Consider the following 26397-nt stretch of genomic DNA (forward strand, 5'->3'; position numbering starts at 1 on the left):
TTATCCATCTTCACAGAGAATGAAGGCTGACTTGTCCTGGTTTCCAGAGGGTTCGTAATTTAAAAGGAGTACTTGAAGCAGGCTGATTGCTATGTAGTCTTCTGGGGTTTCCATTCTTTCTTCATCAAAACTTCCTGTTCTAAACCTGAATCCATTAACTGCCTCCCCACGTTCGCCCATACTCTAGTCTGTCTCTCACTGTCCATTTAGACTCCTCGGCTAGATGCCTTTCTCCTGCCACCTTCCTTAATTTCTTCCTTTATTCTGTTGTCATGTCCTATTGATTTTGTGATTACCTCCTTATTCTGGTCTCTTCTTTCTAACATTTTCCTCATTTAGGCTCTCGTAAGCAATCACCTGGCTATTATAACAGTCTAATAACTGGTCTCCTTGCTTCTAGCCTTGCCATCAACAATCCATTTTTTTTCAGTCTATTATAGATGCAGTTCCCTGAAGTATTTTTCTCAAACATAAATATGAACTTGTTAGCCTACTTCTAAGAACTTTGGTCCTCTATTCTAGGGAAGTCTGTGAATTTTATGACCTGTGTGTTGCAAGCCAACTTCAGTTGGCTTAAACAGCACAGTGGTTTCTGCCACGTCTTTCCCCTGTTTCCCACCCCTTCCTTTTCCGGTTACCCTCCTTTGCAAGCCATTGCTTAAGCCCTAAATCCTGAGATTCATTCTGATTTGATAAATGTAAGTTACCTGTCCACCCCTAAACCAAGCAGACCAGGTTTTTGTGACTAGAATATCCGGATAAATGTAGTTCTGGGATATTCTCCTGCTCTTGAACTATTGATTAGAGGGATGTGAGCCAGGAGTAGGATTAACGTTGCTCAAAACCCTCTCCCGTTTGAGAGCAGAGGGATGAGTAATTTCCCAGAGAAACCGAGACTGTTACTGGGAGAAAGGACAGTAACAATACTTGCTCCCCTCCTTAGGCTACAGCCCCCATTTCGTATAGAATATGTTTTACCATCAGAACCTGAATTCCTCTTGACATACTTAAACAATACTTTTTCCTTTGTAATTTCTTTCATTGTTTTACCATGTGATTTTCTTAGAGTGTTTTGAAAGGTGGTACTGGTAAGTTGGAAGCATCTGAACTTGACACCTGGGAGGAGTAACGCTTTGTATGTGTCATCCTTTTCATCATCATCCAAGTGTATTTTAGGAACTTAGTCATTCAGCAAATACATACTGAATGCCTCTTTGTACCCCATTCATGGGGTAGTTGGCCGTATATCAGATTATAAAGGATTAAAGAGGTCAGAGAAACTGATTTCATTAGCTTTACGACCTGACCGTTCAAATGACCAACCAGTTCACTTTGAAAGTCCCAGGATGCTTGTGGACTCAAGCCTGATGGGTTCTTTTTGTAGCCCAAGAAATTCTGGTGTGATAAATATTGATTTTTTTTTTTGTCTGGTTGGTAATACTGGGTAGTAAAATCGACAGCTTGTGTTTGTAGAATGATGGATAGTTTTTAGTGGGCTTTCACATTTACTCTTATTTAGATCATGAAACAGCCCTGGGGTCAGATAGGATAGGTGGTGATATGCTCATTTAAGATTGATAGTTTCATTTTAGGTGTCAGATGCTATGACTTAGTCTATAAGTCTAGGGCAAAATTTGGGCTGATACCCAGAACTTATATAATCCTCATTGCCTAGTGTTTTCCCTATATACTAGAGTGTAAAAGACTGAAATACTAGGTTACAGAGTTTGGATTTTATTCTGTAGGCAGTGGGGAGGCATTAAAGAATTACAAACAAGGGTGTTAGAATGAAAGCAGCCACCCGCCCCGTGTTAAGACTCTCTTTTTTTTTTTTGCTGTGTAATGCACTGTATTTATTTTTTTCTTTTTATCCTTGACACCCCTTACCCATTTCTCTAAACTCCTACCCCCTGCCTCTGGCAACCACCACTTGTTCTCTGAGCTTGTTTTTGTTTGTTCTTTAGATTCTACATGTAAGAGAGATCCTGTGGTGTTGTCTTTCTCAATCTGACTTCTTTCACTTAGGGTGATGCCCTTGAGGTCCATTCATGATTCAGTGTGTGTGTGTGTGTGTGTGTGTGTGTGTGTGTGTGTAGCCTCAATATATATATCATGCCATTTCTTTATCCATTCATCTGTTGATGGACACTTCGGTTGTTTCCGTAGCTTGGCTATTGTAAATAATGCTGCAGTGAACATGGGAGTGCGGATATCTTTTCAAGTCAGTGTTTTTGTTTTTTTTTTTTTAAGATAAATACTCAGAAGTGGAATTGTTAGATCATATGGTAGTTCTATTTTTAACTTTTTGAGGAACCTCCAGGCTGCTTTCCATAGTACATTCCCACCACCAATGTACAAGTGTTCCCTTTTCCCTATATGCTCATCAATACTTGTTATTTCTTTTCTTTTTGATAATAGCCATTCTAACAGGTGTGAGATGGCATCTCATTGTGGTTTTGACTTGCATTTCCCTGATGACGAGTGATGTTGAGCAACTTTTCGTGTACCTGCTGACTATCTATATGTCTTTTTTGGAAAAATGTCTATTCAGATCTTCCCAGTTTTAAATTGGATTGATTTTTGCCATTAACTTGTAAGAGTTCTTTATGTATGTTGGCTATTAGTCCCTTATCACATATATGATTTGCAAATATTTTCTCCTATTCAGTATGTTGCCTTTTCATTTTGTTGAGGTTTTTCTTTACTGTGCAGAAGCTATTTAGTATGATGTAGTCCCACTTTTTGTTGTTCTCTTTGGTGTCAGATTAAGAAATCATCACTAAGACCTTGTGAAGGAGTTTACTGCCTGTGTTTTTCTCTAGGAGTTTTATGGTTTACATTCAAGTCATTACTCCATTTTGAGTTAATTTTTGTGTGTGGTATAAGATTGTGGTCAAATTTCATTCTTTTGCACTTAGCTCTTCAGTTTTCTGAACACCATTCGTTGAAGAAACTTTGTTCCTTACTCTGTATTGTTGGCTCCTTTGTTGTAAATTAATTAACCATGTATACATGGGTTTCTGTTATGTTCCATTGATATATGTGTCTGTTTTTATGCCAATACCGTATTGTTTTAATTACTGTAGCTGTATAATACAGTTTGAAATCAGGGAGTGTCATGCCTTCAGCTTTGGTCTTCTTATTCAAGATTGCTTTGAATATTTGAGGTTTTTTTGTAGATCCATACAAATTTTAGGATTATTCTATTTCTTTGAAAAATGACATTTGGAATTTTGATAGAGATTGCATGCATTGAATCTATAGCTTGCTTTGGGTAGTGTGGACATTTTTACAGTATTGATTTTTCTAATCCATGAGCGCAGAATATCTTTCCATTTATTTATGTCTTCAATTTCTTTCATTAATGTCTTAATAATTTTATTTATTTATTTATTTATTTATTTTCTTTCAGTTTTTTAATTATTTTTTTAATGTTTATTTATTTTTGACAGGCAGAGAGAGAGATCATAAGCAGGGGAGGGACAGAGAGAGAGAGGGAGACACAGAATCAGATGCAGGCTCCAGGCTCTGACCTCTCAGCACAGAGCCCAGTATGGGGCTCAAACCCACGAACCGTGAGATCATGACCTAAGCCAAAGTTGGACACTTAACTGACTGAGCCACCCAAATGTCCCTTAATAATTTTAAATATACAGGTCTTTTATCGCCGTGGTTAAACTTATTCCTAGTTTTTATATTCCTTTCGGTGCAGTTATAAATAGGATTGTTTTTTATTTCTATCTCTGATGGCTCATGATTGGTGAATAAAAATGCAACATATTTTTTAAATTTTTTTTATGTTTTTATTTATTTTTGAGACAGAGAAAGCATGAGCTGGGGGAGGGGCAGAGAGAGAGGGAGACAGGAACTGAAGCAGCTGTGCTGATAGCAGAGAGCCTGATGTGGGGCTCAAACTCATGAGCAAGGAGATCATGACCTGAGCTGAAGTCAGACGCCCAGCTGACTGAACCACCCAGGTACCCCAAAATGCAACATATTTTTGAGTATTGATTTTATATTCTCCAACTTCACTGAATTCCTTTATTCTAATAGTTTTTTGATGGAGTCTTTAGGGTTTTTTATATATGTCATCTGCAAATAGTGACAGTTTTACTTTTTATTTATTTTTCCTGCCTGATTGTTGTGGCTAGGACTTCCAATACTGTCTTAAATAAAAGTGGTGAGAATGAGATGTCCTTGCTTTGTTCCTGATCAGTGCTTTTAGTTTTTGACTGTTGAGTATGTTAGCTGTGGGCTTGTCATATGTGGCCTTTTTTATGTTGAGGTATATTCCTTCTATAACCATTCTGTTGAGAGTTTTTATCATCAATGGATGTCGAATTTTGTCAATTACTTTTGCTTCATATATTGAGATGATCATATGATTTTTTATCCTTCATTTTTTAATATAAAGTAGCACATTGATTTGTGGATGTTGAACCCTCCTTAACATCCCTGGGATAAAAAATCTCACTTCATTATGCTATATGATTCTTTTTAATATATTGTTGAATTTGGTTTGCTAACATTTTCTTGAGGATTTTTGCATCTATGTTCATCAGGAATATCGGTCTGTAATTTGCTTTTCTCGTGGTATACTTGTCTGGCTTTGGTATCAGGGCACTGCTGGCCTCATAAAATGAGTTTGTAGGAGTTCTTGCTCTTCTATTTTTTGGAAGAGTTTAGGAAGGATTGGTATTAATTCCTTGAATGTTGGATAGAATTTATCAGTGAAACCATCTGATCGTGGCCTTTTCTTTGTTGGGAGGTTCTTGGTTAAGGATTCAATCTCCTCACTAGTGATCGGCCTGTTCAGATTTTCTGTTTCATCATGATTCAGTCTTGGTAGGTTGTAGGTTTCTAGGAATGTATTCGTTTTTTGGTAAGTTGTCCAATTTGTTGGCTAATAATTGTTCATAGCAGCCTCCTGTGATCCTTTGTATTTATGCGGCATCAGTTTTAACATTTCTTCTTTCATTTCTGATTTGGAGTACCAACCCTCCCCGCCCCCCCCCCCCCCCCCCGGCCCCCGTGAGTCTAGCTAAAGTCTTGTCATTTTTGTTCATCTTTTCAAAGAACCAGATCTTAGTTTCATTGATCATCTTTGTTGTCTTTTTTAGTGTCTATTTTATTTATTTCTGCCCTATATTATTTTCTTCTTTTTACTAACTTTGGGCTTTGTTCCTTTTCTAGTTCTTTGAGGTGTAAAGTTAGGTTATTTGAGACTTCTTTCTTGATGTAGGCATTTATCACTGTGAACTTTCCCCTTAGAAGGCTTTTGCTGCATCTCACAAATTTTGGTGTTATAGTTCCATTTGTGTTCATTTTAAGATAAAAAAATTTTTTTTAAATTTCCTCTTTGACTATTTAGTTGGTCAGTAGCATGTTGTTTGATCTCCACGTGTTTGTGAATTTTCCAGGTTTTTTCATATAATCAATTTCTAGTTTCATACTTCGATGGTCAGAAAAGATTCCTGATAATGACTTTAATCCTTTTAAATTTGTTAAGACTTATTTTGTGGCCTGATGTATGATCTGTCCTGGAAAATGTTCCATGTGCATTTGAGAAGAATTTGTATTCTGTTGCTTTTGGATGGAATGTTCTGTGATTATCTGTTAGTCCATCTGGTCTAATGTGTTAAGGCCAGTATTTCCTATTGATTTTCTGTCTGGATGATCTATCCATTGATGAAAGTAGGGTATTAAAATCCCTTACCCTTATTGTATTGGTGTCTGTTTTTCTCTTCAGATCTATAAATATTTGCTTTATATATTAGGTATTCCTGTGTTAAATGCATAAATACTTACAAATATTATATTTTCTTGTTGGATTTACCACTTTATCATGTAGCAACCTTGTCTTTTACTACAGTTTTTATTTCAAAGTCTATTTTATCTGATGTAAATATAGCTACTCCAGCTTTCTTCACTTATTATTTGTATGGAGTTTCTTTTTCCATCCCTTCACTCTCAGTCTGTGTGTGCCTTTACCATCTAAAGTGAGTTTCTTGGGGCACCTGGGTGGCTCAGTTGTTTAAGCATCTGACTCTTGATCTCGGCTCAGGTCATGATCTTATGGTTCATGGGAATTGAGCCTCAAGTTGGGCTCTGTGCTGACAATGCAAAGCATGCTTGGAATTCTCTCTCCCCCTTTCTCTCTGCCCCTCCCCTGCTCGCTCGCTTGCTCTCTCTCTCTCTCTCACTCTCTCAAAATAAATAAACTTAAAAAAAATAAAGTGAGTTTCTTATAGGCAGCATATAGATGGGGCTCATTCAGCCCCTCTGTCTTGATTAGAGAATTGAGTCCACTTGCATTTAAAGTAATTATTGATAGGTATGTATTTATTGCCATTTTTTTAATTGTTCACTGTTTTTGTAGTTTCCCTTTGTTTCTTTTTTCTCTTTCTTTAGTGGTATACATATATTCCTTTCCCTTTATCTATGTGTATTCACTATAGGTTCTTGTTCTGTGGTTACCACAAGGCCTACGTATAACAGCTTTTATATATAACCGTCTATTTTAAGTTGATAACAACTTAAGTTTGATCCCATTCTAAAGCTCAACATTTTTACCCTCTTTGCCATGTTATTTTTTTTTTGATGTCACATTTGACACATATACTCCTCAACTTATTATTGTAATCAAAGGCATTTTTACTATTTTCTCTTAACCTTCATACTAGCTTTATAAATAATTAATCTGTTACCTTTACTATATATTTATCTTTCCAGTGAGATTTATTGTTTCACGTGTTTTCTTGTTACTAAGTAGTGCCCTTTCTTTTCCCTTTAACCTTTCTTGTAAGGCTGGTGTAGTGGTGAGGAACTCTTTATGTTTTTGCTTGTCTGGAAAGCCCTTTACCTCTCCTTCACTTCTGAGTGAACTCTTTGCTAGTGTTCTTGGTTGCAAGTTTTTTCTTTCAGCACTCTGAATATATTATGCCACTCCCTTTTGTCCTGCAAGGTTTCTGCTGAAAAATCTGCTGAAAGTCTTGTGGGGGGTTCCCTTGAATGTAACCAAGTGCTTTCCTCTAGTTGCTTTTAATATTCAGTTTTTAAGGAATATTAAAATAGCAGGCCATTTTAGGTAGCTGGAAAACTAGAAAGGATGTGTTACAGTCCTCCAGATATGAGGTATAGAAGATACTGGTTCTTTCTAGCACCAGTCTCTCATTGGCTAAGGCTGCGGATAATATGGATGGGAATTTTTAGCAATTAGTGATATAAGTCTGTCTTGACATCTAGACTTTCCCCATCTGAATTCAGAAATCAAATAGATTTGGGTAGTGAGGGATACTTGATTTTTGAGAGATCTCCACTGAGCCCTTTTGAATTTTTTTTACTTAAAAAATTTTTTTTTCTATTAGAGAGAGAGAAGGGGAGAAGGGCAGAGGGAGAGAGAACCTCAGGCAGGTTCCACGCTCAGCATGGAATCAGATGTGGAGCTCGATACCACAACCCTGGTATTATGACCTGAGCCCAAATCAAAAGAATTGGATGTTCAGCCGACTGAGCCACCTAGGCACTTCCATTGAGCCCTTTTCAAAAAGCACAGGTACCCTCTGCCCCAACCTAATATAAAGGATCAAAGGTAGCTCTATAAAATTTTGACTGGTAAATTTCAGTGATATTTATTTATTTTTAAAAATTGAAATACGATTAACATACAGTGTTATATTAGTTTCAAGTGTACAGTGTAATGATTCAGAAATTCTATACATTTCTCAGTTCTCATCAAGATAATTCCCTTGGGTGCCCCCACCTACCTCCCCTATGGCAACTGTCAGTTCTCTGTATTCAGTGATATTTAATATGTCTTTTAGCTTGTGGCTTATTATGATAGACATTCATCAGGACGTTTAAAGATAGGCTGGCCGTGAAATAAAGATTGGCATCAAACCTGTTTTATTAATATCAACTTCTCTGGGACTCACTTTAAATATATTTAACTTAACTAACAAAATGTCAGGTATTAAAGCAGTCAACACGAGTTTTACACTATGATGTGTATTATGTTTAAATGTAGAATATATTTATTTTGTCAACTTAGTTTGAATCTTTGCCATAAAGGAAGAGGCTTCAGTTTTCCCTTCCCTTCCCCTTTGGGTTAGATCCTTTACTGACCGTGAAAGGATGCCAACAGAAATAATACGTGAGCCCTAATAGCATAATTTACTACTTTCTACTTCTCTCCCAACTCCCTTGTCTCTTAGTAGAGTTTCTGGAGCCTTAAGAGTTCTTGAGCTATAAACTGGTTAACCCATTTTACTTGAAGAAAAAGAAAACTTAAGTAAAGATCACACTTCTTCAAGTGTTTTAACAAACTTAAAAAAAAAATTTTTTTTCGGACTTCAAGCTGTATTACAAAGGTGTAATTATCAAGACAGCATGGTACCGGCACAAGAACAGACACTTAGATCAATGGAACAGATTAGAGAACCCAGAAATGGACCCACAAACGTATGGCCAACTAATCTTTGACAAAGCAGGAAGGAACATTCAGTGGAATAAAGACAGTCTCTCTTCAGCAAGTGGTGCTGGGAAAACTGGACAGCGACATGCAGAGAAATGAACCTGGACCACTTTCTTACCCCATACACAAAAATAAACTCAAAATGGGTGAAAGACCTGAATGTAAGACAGGAAGCCATCAAAATCCTTGAAGGGAAAGCAGGTAAAAACCTCTGTGACCTTGGCTGCAGCAACTTCTTACTCAACACGTCTCTGGAGGCAAGGGAAACAAAAGCAAAAACGAACTATTGGGACCTCATCAAAATAAAAAGCTTTTGCACAGCAAAAGAAACAATCAGCAAAACTAAAAGGCAACTGACTAAATGGGAGAAGATACTTGCAAACAACATATCAGATGAAGGGTTAATATGCAAAGTCTATAAAGAACTTATCAAAGTCAACACCCAAAACACAAATAATCCAGTGAAGAAACAGGCAAAAGAAATGAATAGACAATTCTCCAAACAAGACATTCAGATGGCCAACAGACACATGAAAAAAATGCTCAACATCACTCATCATCAGGGAAATACAAAGCAACACCAAAATGAGATACCACCTCACACCTGTCAGAATGGCTAACATTAACAATTCGGGCAACAATCGATATTGGTGAGGATGCAGAGAAAGAGGATCTCTTTTGCACTGCTGGTGGGAACGCAAGCTGGTGCAGCCACTCTGGAAAACAGTATGGAGGTTCCTCAAAAAATTAAAAATAGAACTACTCTACGACCCAACAATTGCACTACTAGGTTATTTATCCTAGGGCTACAGGTGTGGTGTTTTTTTTTTTTTTTTTAACGTTTATTTATTTTTGAGACAGAGAGAGACAGAGCATGAACGGGGGAGGGTCTGAGAGAGGGAGACACAGAATCTGAAGCAGGCTCCAGGCTCTGAGCTGTCAGCACAGAGCCCGACGCGGGGCTCGAACCCACGGACCGCGAGATCATGACCTGAGCCGAAGTCGGCCACTTAACTGACTGAGCCACCCAGGCGCCCCCAGGTGTGGTGTTTCAAAGGGGCACATGCACCCCCATGTTTATAGCAGCACTATCAACAATAGCCAAAGTATGGAAAGAGCCCAAATGTCCATCGATGGATGAATGGATAACGAAGATGAAAAAAAGAATGAAGTCTTTTTTCATTCATTTGATCTTCATTTCAAAAGAAGATCAGAAAAGAATGAAATCTTGCCATTTGCAACTACGTGGATGGAACTAGAGGGTATTATGCTAAGCGAAATTAAAGAAAGACAAATATCATATGACTTCACTCATATGAGGACTTTAAGATACAAAACAGATGAACATAAGGGAAGGGAAGCAAAAATAATAAAAAACAGGGAGGGGGACAAAAACAGACTCAAATATGGAGAACAAACAGGGTTGCTGGAGGGGGGGATGGGAGGGGGGATGGGCTAAATGGGTAAGGGGCACTAAGGAATCTACTCTTGGAATCATCGTTGCACTATATGCTAACTAACTTCGATGTAAGTTAAGAAAATGAATTAAATGAATATTAAAAAAAAAACTTTTTTTAATGTTTATTTTTGAGAGAGAGAGAGAGAGAGAGAGCACACAAGTGGGAGAGGGGCAGAGAGAGAGGGAGACACAGAATCAGAAGCAGGCTCCAGGCTGCGAGCTATCAGCACAGAGCCCGACTTGGCGCTTGAACCCATGAACCGGGATATCGTGACCTGAGCAAAGTCATAAGCTCAACGGACTGAGCCACCCAGGTGCCCCTTTAACAAACTTTTAAAGGTTTAGAGTTGCATCTTTGCAGATGCAGCTTCCAAGGGAAAATTATTTCTCAGGGAAAAATACTAACACCAAAAAATGCTTAAAAGAAATATAATTTCAAATTGTTCGTAAAAGTAAGGTTGAGCTCTTTATTTCATTCATTCATTCACCTTGAGCTGCTAAAATTACACGGCTAGTTGATTCCATGGTGCAAAGATGGTGAAGCAGTGACACTTGGTACGATAGCAGGTACTGACGTACATGCTAACAGCAGAGGGCTCGCGGGTTGCAAACACGAAGGTGTTACAAGTTGGAAAGAAAGAAGCACTTAGGAGGTCACCTAGGCAAGGCCAGGTGGGATGTCCATTCTTTGTGAGCCCTCAACCTCCCTGGACCAGAGATTGGATCTCGTCAACACCCTAAAGTTGAATGACTGATTCACACCAGCTGATAGTAGATTGACATATAAAACCAGAATGCCAATTTGCTAATATTCATAATAGAATCATTGATGACATGAATGCTCCTATCCCTAGGCCTTTGTATCCTTTTTCTGTAGAGGACACTAAATTATGATTATCGAATGATTTGAGTATTGACTTGCTTTTCATGAAGACAACCTGGTGAGTCCAGCTTCACAGAAGAGGTAACATTCAGGGCTAGAAACATCAAGTCTCTAGGCTGGGTCTGGAGGTCTTCTGACTATGCTTAAAGAGAGGGGTTTGCTTTTCGATGGTCCTGTTGAGGTCTGTTTTGATTACCCCAACTTCCATCTAGTGCCTCTGGTCTAGGGGTCTTTTTCTCTTCTTCCTTTTTTAAAAAAAGGTAGCATTGGATTCTCTGTTATCTGTTCTTTTCTCTTTTGTGTTAAGATGAACTTTAACCTCTGTATTTGTTTCGGTGTAAGTAAAGTCTTATAACAGGTGCAAATTGCAGGACTTATGCAAGATAAAGGTTTCATTCTGTCTCAGAACAGTCCAGGGTGGGTAGCAGACTGTTCCATGAGGTCCCCCAGGGGCCTATTCTGCTGGAGCGGCTGTGCTATCCCAAGTATCCCTGCTGGAAGGGAAAAAGGACAAATGGAGGACCAGCAACTTTGTGTTTTAAGGTTGTGACATGGAAATTGCACGCATTGCTTTCATTTATATATCGGTAGCCCCAAATAAGACCTGTGACCCAATTGCATGGGACACTGGGAGATGTTATCTGTCGCTGGGCATTTATGTATCCAGATAAGTCCATGACTGTGAAAGAAGGGGAGAGAAGATTTGGGGGACGTCTGCTAGTCTGACATGTCCCCAAAAGGTGGCCCAATTTTTAAGATTCTGTTGCCCAGCGGGCAACCTGTACTACCTGTGGAAGGCTTTAATTTCTAGTCTACAAAGCAGTACTGGGTGATTCTCAAGACTTAATTTTCTCTTTCCAGGTTGGAGTTAATGATTCAAAAAATGAATAATTGTAAATAATGATTATGAGTCATAAAAATAGTTATGACTGTGGATAAAAATAAGTGGTATACACTGTGAATGCATTTTTCCCAAGGTGTCCTGCATTAGTGGAGTTTTTATTGGCTGCTTAAGAAATTTTAAAAGGATAAAATGAAAGCCACACGCATAGCACTTTCAGCATGAAAACATACGATCATCTATATAAGATAAAATGCCGCTAACTTAGGGATCAGAAAACTGTTCACTGCGCTTATGGTTTAAGGACTTCCCATCTCCAAAGAAAATAGTTGTAGAAAATTGAAGCCTAGAAGGTACCGTGATGCTGTCTTCCCTCCCTCCTTTCCTCATCCCTCGTCCTTTAACAGAGTTTTTGTTTTTTTGAGAACTGTGTGTTAGGAAGTGTGCCGGGTGCTGGGGATACAGTGGTGATTCAACATAGACCCAGTCCTTGCCAACATCGAATTGTGGTCTAGTAGAGGCAATAAATATTAATCAGAATTAATATAAGTTAATTAATGATCACACAAAGAAATATTGGTACGTAATTGCGCGATCGTGTGGCGCTGCGGTGAGGCATAGACGAGGGCTTGTGGATGGGAGCAGCAGCGTTGGAGAGCCTGACCGTCTTGGTCTTTAACTGGGGAACTTAGTCCACTGACATTAACAATGTTAACATATCTGGATTTATTCCGGTCGCTGTTTCCGTTTCCTTCTCCTTTGCTGCCACCTTTCACGCGGACTGTGTTGCTGCTACCTCTTTTCCTCTATTCCGCTGTTTTCCCCTGTGTCTGCTATTCTGGAAGTTTTACTCCATTTCTGTTATTCTGGTTGTTCACTCAAGAAATGTAACCATGTATACTCATCAAAATTTAGAGTTAATAATATCGTTGCCTTTCTTTTGAACAAGTCCTTGAACTCCAGTCATTTAAAAAAAATTTTAGTGTCTTTTTTTTAATGTTTGTTTATTTTTGAGAGAGAGCACGTGCATGATCGAGGCCGGGTGCAGGGAGGGAGGGAGACTGAGAATCCCACTGTCAGCACAAAGCCCGTGCTGGGCTCAAACCCACGAACAGTGAGATCATGACCTGAGCTGAAATCAAGAGTTGGACGCTTCACTGAGTGAGCCACCCAGGTGTCCCATTAATGTCTTTTTTAAAAGCTCCTAAACATTGATCTGTAAGTGTTTGCTTAGAATTACCTATATATTTGTGTCTCTCTTTGTGCATTATTCTCCTTTTTTTCTGCAATCACTATAGTTTTTATTTTAAAAATGGATATTTAATACCCAAACTGTAGATGGTACATGATCATTTGCTTCCACACCTCAGACCTGTTGTGTGGGTTCACTCTTCTGAGTATATTTTAAAATTTCCTTTCAGGGTGCCTGGGTGGCTCAGTTGGTTGAGCATCTGACTTCAGCTCAGGTCATGATCTCATGGTTTGTGAGTTCGAGCCCCGCATCGGGCTCTGCGCTGACAGCTCGGAGCCTGGAGCCTGCTTCGGATTCTGTGTCTCCCCCTCTCTCTGCCTGTCCTCTGTTCATGCTCTGTCTCTGTCTCTCAATAATGAATAAACGTTAACAAAAAAATTTTTTAATTAAAAAATAAGTTAGTAAATCACAATAGAGACTTTCTTAGATTCTTTTGTTATTTTTACCTGAGCATATTTCTTTGCCTGTTTTTTTTCCTTACTAGCAGTTTAGAAATTAAATGGGAATTTCTCAGATAATCTTAGTACATATTCTAAAGTATGTAAATAAGAATGGAATCTTAAAGATATTTATGTATTTACGTTAGTAACAGGTAGTTAATAATTTACTAGATAATCTTTTCATTTGTTCACTTTGAGAATATAGGTAGGGATTATGATCTTCAGAGGCTATCTACTTTCAAAGTAATCTGATACTCTTTTATAACTAAAAGTAACTATCAGATATTGACGTCACCTTCAAGAATGTTCTCTTGCCTAGATTCATAGTAATGAATATTTATGACATACACTATAATCTTTCTCCTTTCCATATATAAACAATTCAGCATTATTTCTTACCTTACTCAGAGAAGAAAACATTTCTTTAAAAAAAATTTTTTTTAAGGTTTATTTATTTTTGAGAGAGAGAGAGACAGAGTGTGAGCAGGCGAGGGGCAGAGAGAGAGGGAGACAAAGAATCTGAAGCAGGCTTCAGGCTCTGAGCTGTCAGCACAGAGCCTGACACGGGACTCGAACTCATGAACCACAAGATCATGACATGAGCCAAAGTCAGATGCTTCAGCTGACTGAGCCACCCAGGTGCCCCAAGAAAACATTTATTATCTAAGAGATAGTTAGGTTATGTCATGCATTTGATTTTAATTTGACAAGACTGTTTAAAAATTAGCTTTCAGGTTATACTTTCGCAGCTCCTGTTCTAGATTTCCAAGCTGTGTTTCAATTGTGAAGGTATATATGTTTTTTGTCTTTAATTTCTTAAAAAAATTTTTTTTAATTTGTTTATTTTTGAGAGAGAGAGAGAGCAAGTGACAAAGCATGAGTGGGGGAGGGGCAGAGAGAGAGGGAGACACAGAATCTGAAGCAGGCTCCAAGCTCTGAGCTGTCAGCACAGAGTCCGATGCAGGGCTCGAACTCACAAACTGTAAGATCATGACCTGAGCTGAAGTCAGACACTTAACCGACTGAGTCACCCAGGTGCCCTTGTCTTTAATTCCTGATACTTGGTTTTGTTTGGGGATGTTTTGAATGTATTGCTATTTTGTTAGAAAATTTTAACGATAAAGGAAAATATAACAACACTGTTCTTGAACTGGATACAAAATTTGTATTCTAGCGGTTAAATCTGTTATTGACTCTTTCATTAGTAAAGATTCTGTTTCATCAGTTTCACTTCTGCGTGAGGAATAGCTACAGGAACAAAGTATTCTTATATATATTAAAACTAAACAGAGTAAAATAATCACTTCAAACTGTCTTTCAAAGCATATCTTATGGTAATCCTCCTTGTTGGAATAGGATGGCTACAGGTAGGGACTAATAGACCTAATGAAGAGAGCAGCGTATCAGAACACCAAAAGATCATGCTTGCTGTATAAAAATGATAATTTAGCCATTTTTGCACTTTATATTTTCTCTGGTCTTTTCCAAATGCCAGTCTTCTAACCCTGTAGCATGTGATACTTTTCTTATGCATGGAGTTTAGATCTCCATAGCCCATTCTAAACTAGGCTGCAGGCTAGGCCTGTCTTTTCATGTTCAGAGACCCAGAATATTCTTTAAGACATAAAAGGGAACATGCTTGTCCTCCCCATCCACACCCCTCACTCTCAACTCTCCCAGAGGCTCTTTGGACAGCATTCCCCTAGCTGGCTTCCTCTAGGCGACCATCCTCTGCCACTGTCCAGACAGCTTTCTCATTAATTACATGGGCTCTATATTTGTGAGAGCATATAATGGTGCTTCAGCCTGAGGGTGAAAATCAGAACCCAGCCAAGTCCATTGGGAGAAATGGGAATGCTTCTGCTGGGGTGGCAGATCGGCTTCATTTTGCTTGCTCCAGTCACAGTGAGAGTGGCTATCTGGAACACTCCCTTGAAAAGAATTCCGAACAAGTGCTAGGGGATTGGTTAGCAGAGTTTGTGGGATCTGTGAACTGGGTGTGGTGGCTTCTTGAGAGGAACCTGTTTACTAGCATGTGTGGCATTTAAAAAAAATGTTTATTTATTTATTTTGAGAGAGAAAGTGCATGGGGAGGGGCAGAGAGAGAGAGAGAGAGAGAGAGAGGGAGGGAGAGAATCCATCCCAAGCAGGCTCCACGCTGTCAATGCAGAGCCTGATGTGGGGCTCAGTTCCATGGGATCATGACCTGAGCTGAAACCAGGAGTCAGATGCTCAACCAACTGAGCCACCCAGGTGCCCCAAAAAGAGCATATATGACATTTGTGATCAAAGGATCAGTGATTGAGTCTCAGCTGAGCACTACGTGACCTTGTGTGGGGTTTCCTGTGCAGTCTGAGTGTGCTCATTTGCAGTATGCAATAATAGTCACTCTTCACAGGGGAGGCAAGACTGCTCCAGTGGTATAAAATGGGACTGGTGGTGGTGGTTTCTTGAGGAGGACAGGTTAACGTGACGGCACTGTGGGCTACAAGGTGAATCAGGAGGGTCTCACTGAATTTGGGGAAAACATTTCTACATTAAAAAAATTTGCCTAGGGGTGCCTGGGTAGCTCGGTCGGTTAAGCGTCCGACTTCAGCTCGGGTCATGATCTCACGGTCCGTGAGTTCGAGCCCCGCGTCGGGCTCTGTGCTGACAGCTCAGAGCCTGGAGCCTGTTTCAGATTCTGTGTCTCCCTCTCTCTCTGCTCCTCCCCTGTTCATGCTCTGTCTCTCTCTGTCTCAAAAATAAATAAACGTTAAAAAAGTTTTAAAAAATAAAAAATAAAAAATTTGCCTATTGAAACGTGGCACTCATGAAAGGTACAACTTTGATTTCACTGCTGAGCCTTTTTCCCTCACTGTGTGTAACCTGGACGTAGTCCCTTGGTTTATAGCTTCGGGAGTTTAAAACATTAGCCTAGAATATTAATTCAACACAAAGGGCTGAGAAGAGTGGCTCATTTTTATGTGTTTGTTTCCTGGGACTGTCTGTTAATACTTAATTCTTAGTCATTGAGTCTGATACCCTAAAATTATTTGTGCTGTAATCTTTTGTCTCTCAAGATTTCCAGAAGTCTGTTACTCTCTGTGGTGTTAACAGTGTCATCTCCCTGCAAAGTCTTTTTTTTTAAATTTTTTTTCAATGTTTTTTATTTATTTTTGGGACAGAGAGAGACAGAGCATGAACGGGGGAGGGGCAGAGAGAGAGGGAGACACAGAATCGGAAACAGGCTCCAGGCTCTGAGCCATCAGCCCAGAGCCTGATACGGGGCTCGAACTCACGGACCGCGAGATCGTGACCTGGCTGAAGTCGGACGCTTAACCGACTGCGCCACCCAGGCGCCCCTCCCTGCAAAGTCTTTCAGCTTCTCCCTGAACCACTAGTACGGCAGAATTCTTTTTCACTCTGAACGAACATCCGGTTTGTTTGACTGTCTTCCCCACTAGATAATAAGCTACCTTGTGGTGTTTGCTGTAATATGGATGTGATGCTTAGCATAGTGCTTGGCATATGTTTGTTGCCTCATAGGTAATTTCTGAACTTCTGAACAATTGAATGAATTGCTTAGTGAATGTTCTAGCATTCTGCATTTTACTTGGCTGTTGACGTGTTTGCCCCACTGAAATACTAATCTTCGGGGCTAGGACCGTGTGTTATTCGTCGTTGTATAACCTAGTTTCAAGAAGAATGTTGGGAACATAATAGGTGGACTCATTTACAAAATTTCTTAGGCAAATAGGATTTTACAATAAATCCAGTTTTTTTCCCAAAATATATTTACCACAATTGTTTGAATTGAAATAGCAAATGTCAGAAACGTATTTCAATATCAGAACAGGACCTTCTAGACAGGGGCTTATTTGAATTGAATAAGGAAGCACATTTGGATCAGAGTTCTAAAATTTGATTTAAAAATATTTCAAGTAAAAAGTTTAAACTTTCATTTCATTTTGATTTGCCCATTGATGTTGGACCCAAGTGAAAGGCACAGCTGCCATTATTAGCTTAATTTTTTTTTTTTTTCAAATGTGGGAATATAAAAGTTAGCCATCTAAAGGCACCTGGTTGGCTCAGTTGGTAGAGCATGTGATGCTTGATCTTGGAGTCCTGAGTTTGAGCCCCGCATTGGGCATAGAGATTGCTTTAAAAAAAAAAAAAAAAGTTGAAAAAAGTTAGCCAACCATGTGAAAACCACATATCTGATTATAATTTATATTTATTTTTTAAATTATTTTTAACCATTTTTACTGTGAATATTGCACACATATGGGAAATGCACAAAATATAAACAGCTTGGTTATTACCGAACAAGCAGTCATGTGTCTACCTACCACTCGAGTCTGACTATTCTCTTAAAGGTTGCCCTACAGATTACAACATAACATCCTGGACTCTTTAAAATCTCCCATTAACTGGTACTTTCATTCTTTTCCTGGGCAATGCAAGGATTTAAGATCCAATGATCTGCTCTTGACTTACATGGTATTGTCTATTTTGAATCTATTTACATTTTGCAGTCATTATTATTGTTATGTTATCGATATTCACAGTTGCCAACATAATTATCATTTCTGTTATTCTTGTTTCTTTGTACCTCTTCAGCCTTTTACCTGGCATCATTTTTCTTTTGCCCAAAGAATACCCTTCAGTGCTTCTTTACTGCTGAGCTGCTGGTGACAAATTCCCTCCGTTTTGTCCAAGAGTCTCTTTGTTTCATTTTTATTCTTGAAGGATTTTTTTTCTTGATATAAAACTGTAGGTTGGCATTTCCTCCCCAGCATTTTGAAGTTGGAACTCTATTGTCTTCTGGCTTCTTCTTCTTTTTTTTTTTTTTTTAAATTAAAGCCAACCATCTGAACGTTTTCTTCTGTCTTAGCAACTCATTAGTTTTCTTGCACTTTGTCTAATGGATGAAACTCATCCACTGTGTTCTTGATTTGGCTACTGTAGTTTCTCACTCTAGAGCCCCTGTATTCTTTTCAACTCTGTCATATGCTTCTTTTTATGCTAGTTCTCTGCCAAAATTCTCCTTGTGTTTCTTTATCTCCTTGATTTTCATAAGCATAGTCACTTTATTTATTTATTTATTTATTTATTTATTTAAAAGATACTTTTATTTTTTTGATTTTTTTTAAAAAAGTTTATTTATTTTGAAAGACAAAGTGAGCACGAGCTGGGGAGGGGCAGAAAGAGAGGGAGAGAGAGAGAGAACCCCAAGCAGGCTCTGCACAGTGAGTGCAGAGCCCCATGCAGGGCTTGAACTCATGAACCATGAGATCATGACTTGAGCCTGAGTCAGTTGGACACTTAACCGACTGAGCCACCCAGGCACCCCTAGCATAGTTCTTTTTATTTAAAACAAATTTTTTTAAAAGTTTATTTATTTTTGAGAGACAGACACACAGAGTGCAAGCAGGGGAGGGGCAGAGGGAGAGAGAGACAGAATCTGAAGCGGGCTCCAGGCTCTGAGCTGTCAGCACAGAGCCCCATGCGGGGCTCAAACCCACAAACTGTGAGATCATGACCTGAGCTGAGGTCAGATGCTTAACCGACTGAACCAACCAGGTGTCTCATCATAGTTCACTTTAAAGCACATGCTCATTAACTTCTATTATGTTTCTGTTGTCTGTTGTTTGTTTTAGTAAAACAAGTGGGTATTTTATTGGATTTTCTGGTTTCTATTCTGAGAGTTTTGTCTTTCCTGTTTGCTGTATTCTGGACATTGCATTTGAAAAATTAAAAAAATAATTCAAGGCATAGGATGATCTCTTTCTCCTCCAGGATTTTAATAGCTTTTATTAGGGGTCTAGCAACTGGGGATTGCCTTTATCCAGTTTCAAGACTCAGATGCTGCAAAGCTGGGCTGTGTCCCTCTAAAGGCTCGTCTTCTGGTGTACCTTCCTCCAGTGGTGACCCTGCAGGGTCTTAGGGCAAAGCCCTGGGGAATCTGCCCCCACCCCCACCCCCACCCGGCAGCCTCTTGATGCCCTGGCGCAGCAAGGCTGTCAGGGGTGCTGCTTCAGCTCTTAGCTCTTATCCGTCTTTTCCAGAATCGACAAATGCCCCTGGGGTATTTCTGCCTTTTCCTGGATTTTGGACCAGTAATTCTCATTGCCTTATTAGCTGCCATGCCTTCTCACATACGTGGGTATTTTGTTCAGATTTCCTAGTTGTCCTCAGAGGGACATTGGTTTGTATTACCTGGTTCACCATTATTGGAAGTGGTAGATTCCTTATTTATTGTTATTTCACTATGACATTTCTCCTCCAAAATACCTATTTCCAAGATTTGACTTGAATGCCCAGCCAGATTTACTTGTCATTGGTCAGTTTCTTTCATTAACTGTTTTTTAGAGAAGCAAGTTCAATAATAATATTTTGTAACATAGTTTATATTAAAAATATTTTTGAAGTTTTAAATAATTGTCTCTAACTCTAAAAGCAGTATATGCTGATGTTAGACAGTCTGGAAAATATGAAAAAAAGTAGAATGAAAATTAAAGGTACACGTCATCTACAAACCTACTGCCTGGTTTGTGTGTAAGTTACATTGTACACTTTTGCGTTCTTGGTCTGTGATTTATACTTGTGAACATATCACACATATAAATAATAGAATTGGAATCATATAACATTTTTATACTGTAGTTTTCATTTAACATACTATGAACATTTCATATTGTTAACTTTTTTCAAAATACGGGTTTTTATCCTTAGGATTCTGTTATTTTGTAGTAATATTATTAAGCCCTTCTCCTATTTCTTTTTTTAATTTTTTAATTTTTTTAATGTTTCTTTATTTTTGAGAGACACAGAAAGAGACAGAGACAGAGTGCAAGCAGGGGAGGAGCAGAGAGAGGGAGGCACAGAATCCAAAGCAGGCTCCAGGCCCCGAGCTGTCAGCATGGAGCCCGATGCAGGGCTTGACCTCATGAATCATGAGATCGTGACCTGAGCTGAAGTTGGACGCTTGACCCACGGAGCCACCCAGGTGCCCCGCCCTTCTCCTACTTCTGTTTCAAGTTTTCATTATAGATAAATCTGCACAACAGTCATTTTTGGACGCCACTTTTGTGCAAATTTTTTTTTAAAATTTTTTACATTTATTTATTTTTGAGAGACAGAGATAGATAGAGCACAAGTAGGGGAGGGGCAGAGAGAGAGGGAGACACAGAATCCGAAGCAGGCTCCAGGCTCTGAGCTGTCAGCACAGAGCCTGACGCGGGGCTCAAACCCATGAGCTGTGAGATCATGACCTGAGCCGAAGTCGGTCGCTCAACTGACGGAGCCACCCAAGCGCCCCTTTTTGTGCAAATTTTTGGCGGTTGTGTAATTATTATTACCTCAGTGGGCTGGCGTGTAATTAAGGTGCTTTTATCGATGCTTTTAAAAAATGAGCTGATAATTACATTTAACATTTTCAGTGATTCAAACTACACATATCACTGTTCACTTAGGATCTGAAAAATGATTTAAGGGTAGAAGCACTTTGGATCCCTGGAGAATATACAAGGGCCTGACTACTTAAGTAATTGGACAGAAGTTGAGTTTATTAACATATGGAAGTAATCATTGTCAAGAACAAGGAAAAAATGTGTGATACCCCAGGAACACTTTGTCAATAGAATGGGAACAGTTTGTATATGACCTACCAAAACAGACGAAGTCCAAAGGAGGTGAGCATTAGCTGAACAAGATCACAAATATGCCCACTCTTTCTTTTACATTTAGCTCAGCTGTGGTCATTGCATCATCTGCTCCTGGAAAGTCCTATCATCTTCTTGGTTCTCATTTCTGGTGACATTTCATTCTTGGTCAGAACTGACGATTGGAATAACTTCCATTTTCTCTCTTAGAGGAAGTCTTTCTTATCAGGTGTTCTTAGGGCTTTGACTTAATTCGGCCTTTTCCAGCTGATTCTGTGTAGTAACTACCATGGCTAGTCCTTCCCCGGCCCCTTTGCACAGACCTCGGTCCTCACGGATCACCCTGTCACCCTACTCTATTCACTATATATACCACCCACGGCATGCCACATTCCTGTCGGCAGTTGAGGTTTTAGGACACAGTAAATATGTGTCATCACACGTTTTTGTTATGAAAATTTCACCATGTGATGAAAAGAACACAACGGTGACTGGTCATAATGACCTTCCCATCACATTTTTGTTTTATCTGTGTCCCTTCTCCCTGGACTGTCTCGTGAAGAACTAGGGCAGCTGGCAGGGCATTCGGCCCCAGGACTGTGGTCTGTGGCTGGGGAACAGAGAGAAGAGCCACAGGGCTGGCGGTACAGAGGAGACGATGACAGTGTGCAGGGAGCCGCAGGCACAGCCAGGAATCGGACCCAGGGCCTGCTGTGGAGCAAGAAGAACACCGAACCAGGAGCCAGAACTCAGCTGTCAGGAATGACGTGAGCCGGAGCGAGCAGGAGCACCAGTAAGACTAGGCATCAGGCGGTCAGAACAAAACTGAGGGCAGGCCTGAACACCAAAGGTAGAATAAAAAGAGAGGGACAGATGGACAAGCTAACAACGTGATTCTTTGGACATCCTGGAAATTCTTTCCAGTTCAACGTCTCTAAAATCAGCCTCATCTTAGTCCCTCTGTGATCTCCCCTCTTATTTCTGGTAATAACAAGATACATCCCGTCACCCAGCCTTGAAATCTCCGATCTGGTTTGTGTCCCTTTGTCTTTGCATTTAGTCACTTCCTGTCTCTAGTGATGATGCTGCCTCCACGTGGCAAGGCCTTGTGGTTCCAACCATGGCTCTTCCACTCTAGGACCTGAGGAAAGGTCCCATAACCTCTGAAAGTAACGTGTAAGACCAGAGTCTCAGCGCTGTCTTGAGAATTAGAGGGAAGTGGAGAAAACCTTGGTTTCCCCTCAGCAGACCTTTGCACTGCTGTCCAGATCCGGAGCCTGCCTCCTGCCTAGCCTCCCTGCCTCTTCCAGCTTGATCTTCCTAATGACATGGCTCTAATCATGTCTCATCCCAGCTTATGAGCTATTCATTAGCTATTAGCTTGAAGCCCCAGCTTCCTGTCCTGCCCCTGAGGACTCTTCACCATCCGGCCCCAACCTGCATTTCTCTTCTCATTCCCTTATACTTACCCTTCGTGTGCTGTGTTCAGTCACATCTAACTACTTGCTATATTCAGTACAGGCCCCATCCCAGTGGCCCTACTCAGACTTGAACGTGTTCTTTTCCACACCGCTCAGTTTCCAAAATCTTCCCATCTTTCCAGCCCCTGTCCAAGTGTTCCCATCTCTGCTGTACCTCCCCATGACCTCAGTCTCAGCCTCAAGTTTCAGTAATACCTTTCTCCAAACTTCCATTAGTCTTTCTCTGAACTCTTGGCATGCTTACTGCTGTATGCTTTGTGTTATTTGGGCACATGACTTACTTAGCCCTGTATTCGGAGTCCTGGAGAATCCTTGCTAAGCACTTAGCACAGTGCCTACCTGTTGCTGCAGTTAGTAAATGTATTGTGATAAGTAAACTAGGCATGGGGATAATAACAAGCTGATTAAGAGCTGACAGTTGTTTTCTCCACTGAGTATTCTTAGCTCCCTTGGCAAGCATCAGTTGACCATATATGCATGAGTCTTTTCTGGGCTCTCAATTCTGTTCCATTGGTCCATGTGTCTGTTTTATGCCAGTGCTGCACTGTTTTGATTAGTATGAATTTTGTAATAAAATCTGAAATCAGAAAAAAAAAAACCCAGAGAATTGACAGATGCGTTGGAACTATAAGGACAGGGAAGCCACGGCGTAGCACTGGTTCAGATCTGGCAGCCAGGCAATATTCCATGCTAGCCAGGAGCTTTTATGTGGGTCCCATGGAGGTGCGAAGAGGTAAGTGAACTAACATGAGTGGCCATTGTATGCCGGTCACCCTTCTAGATGTTTTACATGATTTACTTATTTGAACCCCAGCCAGGTCACTGTCTTCCCTTTCTTAATATTCTTCATGGGCTTCTTGTTATGCTTAGAATAAAATCCAAACTCTCTTAACACAAGCCCCATGGAATCTCTAAACGTGGCCTGCATTACCTTAACCAGACACTGCACTGCCTCTCACTCTGCCATCATCTGCTTTTACCCTCCCTACACTACCATTAGGTTAAAGCTTTGCCCATGAATCTCAGAGTTCCCTTTTCAACCTTAAAACCGACCCATTGTGGTAACAGTGACTATGCTGTCTTCGTGTGGTGCTTTGCTTTTTCAAACTACATTCTTAGGTTGTTTCATCTGATCTTACTTCAGCCCATAATCTTTGGGCTGCCTTTTTCAAAGACAAGAGTATAGAGGGAACTAAATGCCAGCAAAACTTGACAGTTTATCAAGGAACATCCTTGCCAAACATCACATGCCAGTTGTGGGACAAACTCATACCTTCCTTTAAGCTTTAGATGTGTTCTGAAAAGCTTTGTTCAAATAGAGTTTGGCTAAACACACTCTCCTTAAAATGTGCTAAGAAGTTTCTTGGATCTTTGAAGAGAAATAAGTGGTTTTAATAACCACTGTGGGGAGGATAATTGGATAGCAATAGGACTGAGAGTGACTTTTCACTATATACCCTTTTGTGCCTTAAAAATTTTTTTAACCATGTGCTTGTCAAAAAAACAATCAGACCATATGAGATGATTTGGAACAAAGAGGAAGAAAAAGAATTATTCCAAATCCTACAATCATCCTAAAACAACCACCTTGGGATTGCCATTGAAAAATGAATTCTGGGGGCACCTGGGTGGCTCAGTAGGTTAAGTATCCAACTTCGGCTCAGGTCATGATCTCATGGTTCACAGGTTTGAGCCCCGTGTCGGGCTCTGTGCTGGCAGCTTAGAGACTGGAGCCTGCTTCGTGGATTCAGTCTCCCTCTCTCTCAGCCCCTCCCTTGCTCATACTCTGTCTCTCATAAATAAATAAAAATAAGTAAGGAAAGAAAGAAAGAAAAAGAAAGAAAGAAAAGAAAGAAAGAAAGAAAGAAAGAAAGAAAGAAAGAAAGAAAGAAAGAAAAATGGATTCTGGAGTGGATTTTTTATAGAGCAGACAACCTAACCCTCCCTTTGAACCTCTTCTGTAAATAGGTATTCCAAATACGACTTTTATAGTAGGATATGCTTTTATTTACTGTTGTTAGTAAAAGAATTTCCTTTATGTAATCTTCATGGTTGTTCATTTTTTTCCCTCCCCATTTGGACAAGAGTAATACACACAAAAAGGAGATAACAACCCAGTCTCATCTCAAGCCTCACCCAAGCTCTTAGCACACCTGCCCCTCTAGCCCCACCACAGTTGGTACACGTGTGTCGCATGCAGCAAGGATGGCCAGGAAGAATAAAGGAAGTGCAGATGTACAAGTAGAATGGTCAGAATTTCCCAGTTGGTCAGATGTGGGGGTAATGTAGATGGTAAGCTCAAAGATAATCAGGTTTCAAATATAAACAGGAGGCTTAGAGATTCCATTTTGGAATTAAAATTCCTGGATTCAGGTCTCATTTCTGCAGGTTGTTAGCTGCCTGATCTTCAGTAATGTTCTTAACTCACAGGCCTCGGTTTTCTCATCGATAACATGGGGATAATTTAGCGCCTATTTCACTAGGGTTATTGGACAGCTTAAGAGAGAGACTCCACATAAAGAAGTTAGCAAAGTGCCTGAATGTTTTCCCCTTTAATTATTAATGGTGATGCTGTTTTTAAAGATAGAGAACATAAAAAGAGGAGCAGAGATGGGAGATGGTGATTTCCATTTAGACAAGCTAAGTTTGGAGTACCTGAGGGCTATGTATTCTGCAGCATCCAGAAGGCAGAGATATGGGCCTGGGGTGGAAAGGGGCTCACCTGAGCTACAACAGGAGGAACCATCATGCCTCTCCCACTGTGACTTTGCATTCATTCTCTCTGTTCCCTACATGGTCTCAAAGCTCAGATCGTCTGACCCTGTGAAAATGTTTGATCACCTAGAAAGACCTGTGGTTGCTTATCACGGTGCACTTGACTAACTGGAGAGTTTGTGTTTTTCCAACCCCGGGCATCAGGGCTGCTGTGTATGATTGTGTGTGTTGCTCACTGTTCTAGGATGCCAGCCCCAAGGTGGGCAAGGGGTGAAATCTGGCCGTTTGCTACGCCCAAGCCATGAGCCCTTGGCTATGGACTGGTGGTGCTTCTGGCTTGGGAATGTTAGCCTGCTCCCGCAGGGGGGCTACCTGTTGTTTGTTTCAATATTGTGAGCCTCTGTTGAAGTTGAATTCCATATGGTCAGTTTAAGTTCCTATTATAAGGACCATATCCTTGGGGCACTTAAATTTTTTTCTTTCTTATTGCAGATTATCAACGCTGTGGTACTGCTGATTCTGTTGAGCGCCCTGGCTGACCCAGACCAGTATCACTTTTCAAGTTCTGAGCTAGGAGGTGACTTTGAGTTCATGGATGATGCCAGTAAGTACATCAGATAGCAGTTGTAGATATTTTGGTACTTTCAAGGGCAGGGAATCCTGCTTCCAGTTCTTCCTGTTAAATTACAAATATTGATTCGTGGGCCATTTGAACTGATACTTCACTTTCTTTCCATCGTTACAAATCAGATCAACAAATATTTATGTGCTACATGTGCTCTGCCTCTGTTCTAGGTGTAAGAGTCTAAATAAAGTCTCTTGTTTTTTTCTTTTTTTTCTTCTTTACATTAACTTTCTCGTTTTTTAAATTAATGCTTTGTCCTGGTCTTTCTACCCTGGGCCTTTTGGCCTTTTTTAGAGGATGGGGAGTAAATGGCAGGAAACAAGGTCAAAAGGGTCATGCGTACCTCACTGTATCTTCTATTACTTTCTTTATTTCCCTGTCTTCTAGGAGATGATCATTTTCCATTCCAGAAACTGTGTTGCTCATTATTTAGTGGACTTAGGCCTTTCTCCAATAAATAGAAACATACACAGGGATGTGGGTGTGGGATAGGCCAGAAGGAGGCTAGGCACCCCAGTTCTAAGCTCATGGGCATCTTTTATAATTACAGTCACACTGTGTCCACACTAACTGAAAGGGGCA

At 40.0% G+C, this 26397-nt stretch overlaps 1 protein-coding gene across 1 annotated transcript in view; it reads left to right on the forward strand.

Annotated features, from left to right (window-relative positions):
* Nucleotides 1-26397, forward strand: part of LAPTM4B (lysosomal protein transmembrane 4 beta) — a 78314-nt gene that overhangs the window by 5130 nt on the left and 46787 nt on the right. The window contains exon 2 of the mRNA XM_042973069.1: nt 25683-25794. Coding sequence (XP_042829003.1) covers nt 25683-25794 — 112 coding nt within the window. The remainder of the gene's footprint in view (nt 1-25682; nt 25795-26397) is intronic.

The sequence above is a fragment of the Panthera tigris genome, chromosome F2 (genome assembly GCF_018350195.1).
Source record: "Panthera tigris isolate Pti1 chromosome F2, P.tigris_Pti1_mat1.1, whole genome shotgun sequence".
Taxonomy (NCBI): domain Eukaryota; kingdom Metazoa; phylum Chordata; class Mammalia; order Carnivora; family Felidae; genus Panthera; species Panthera tigris.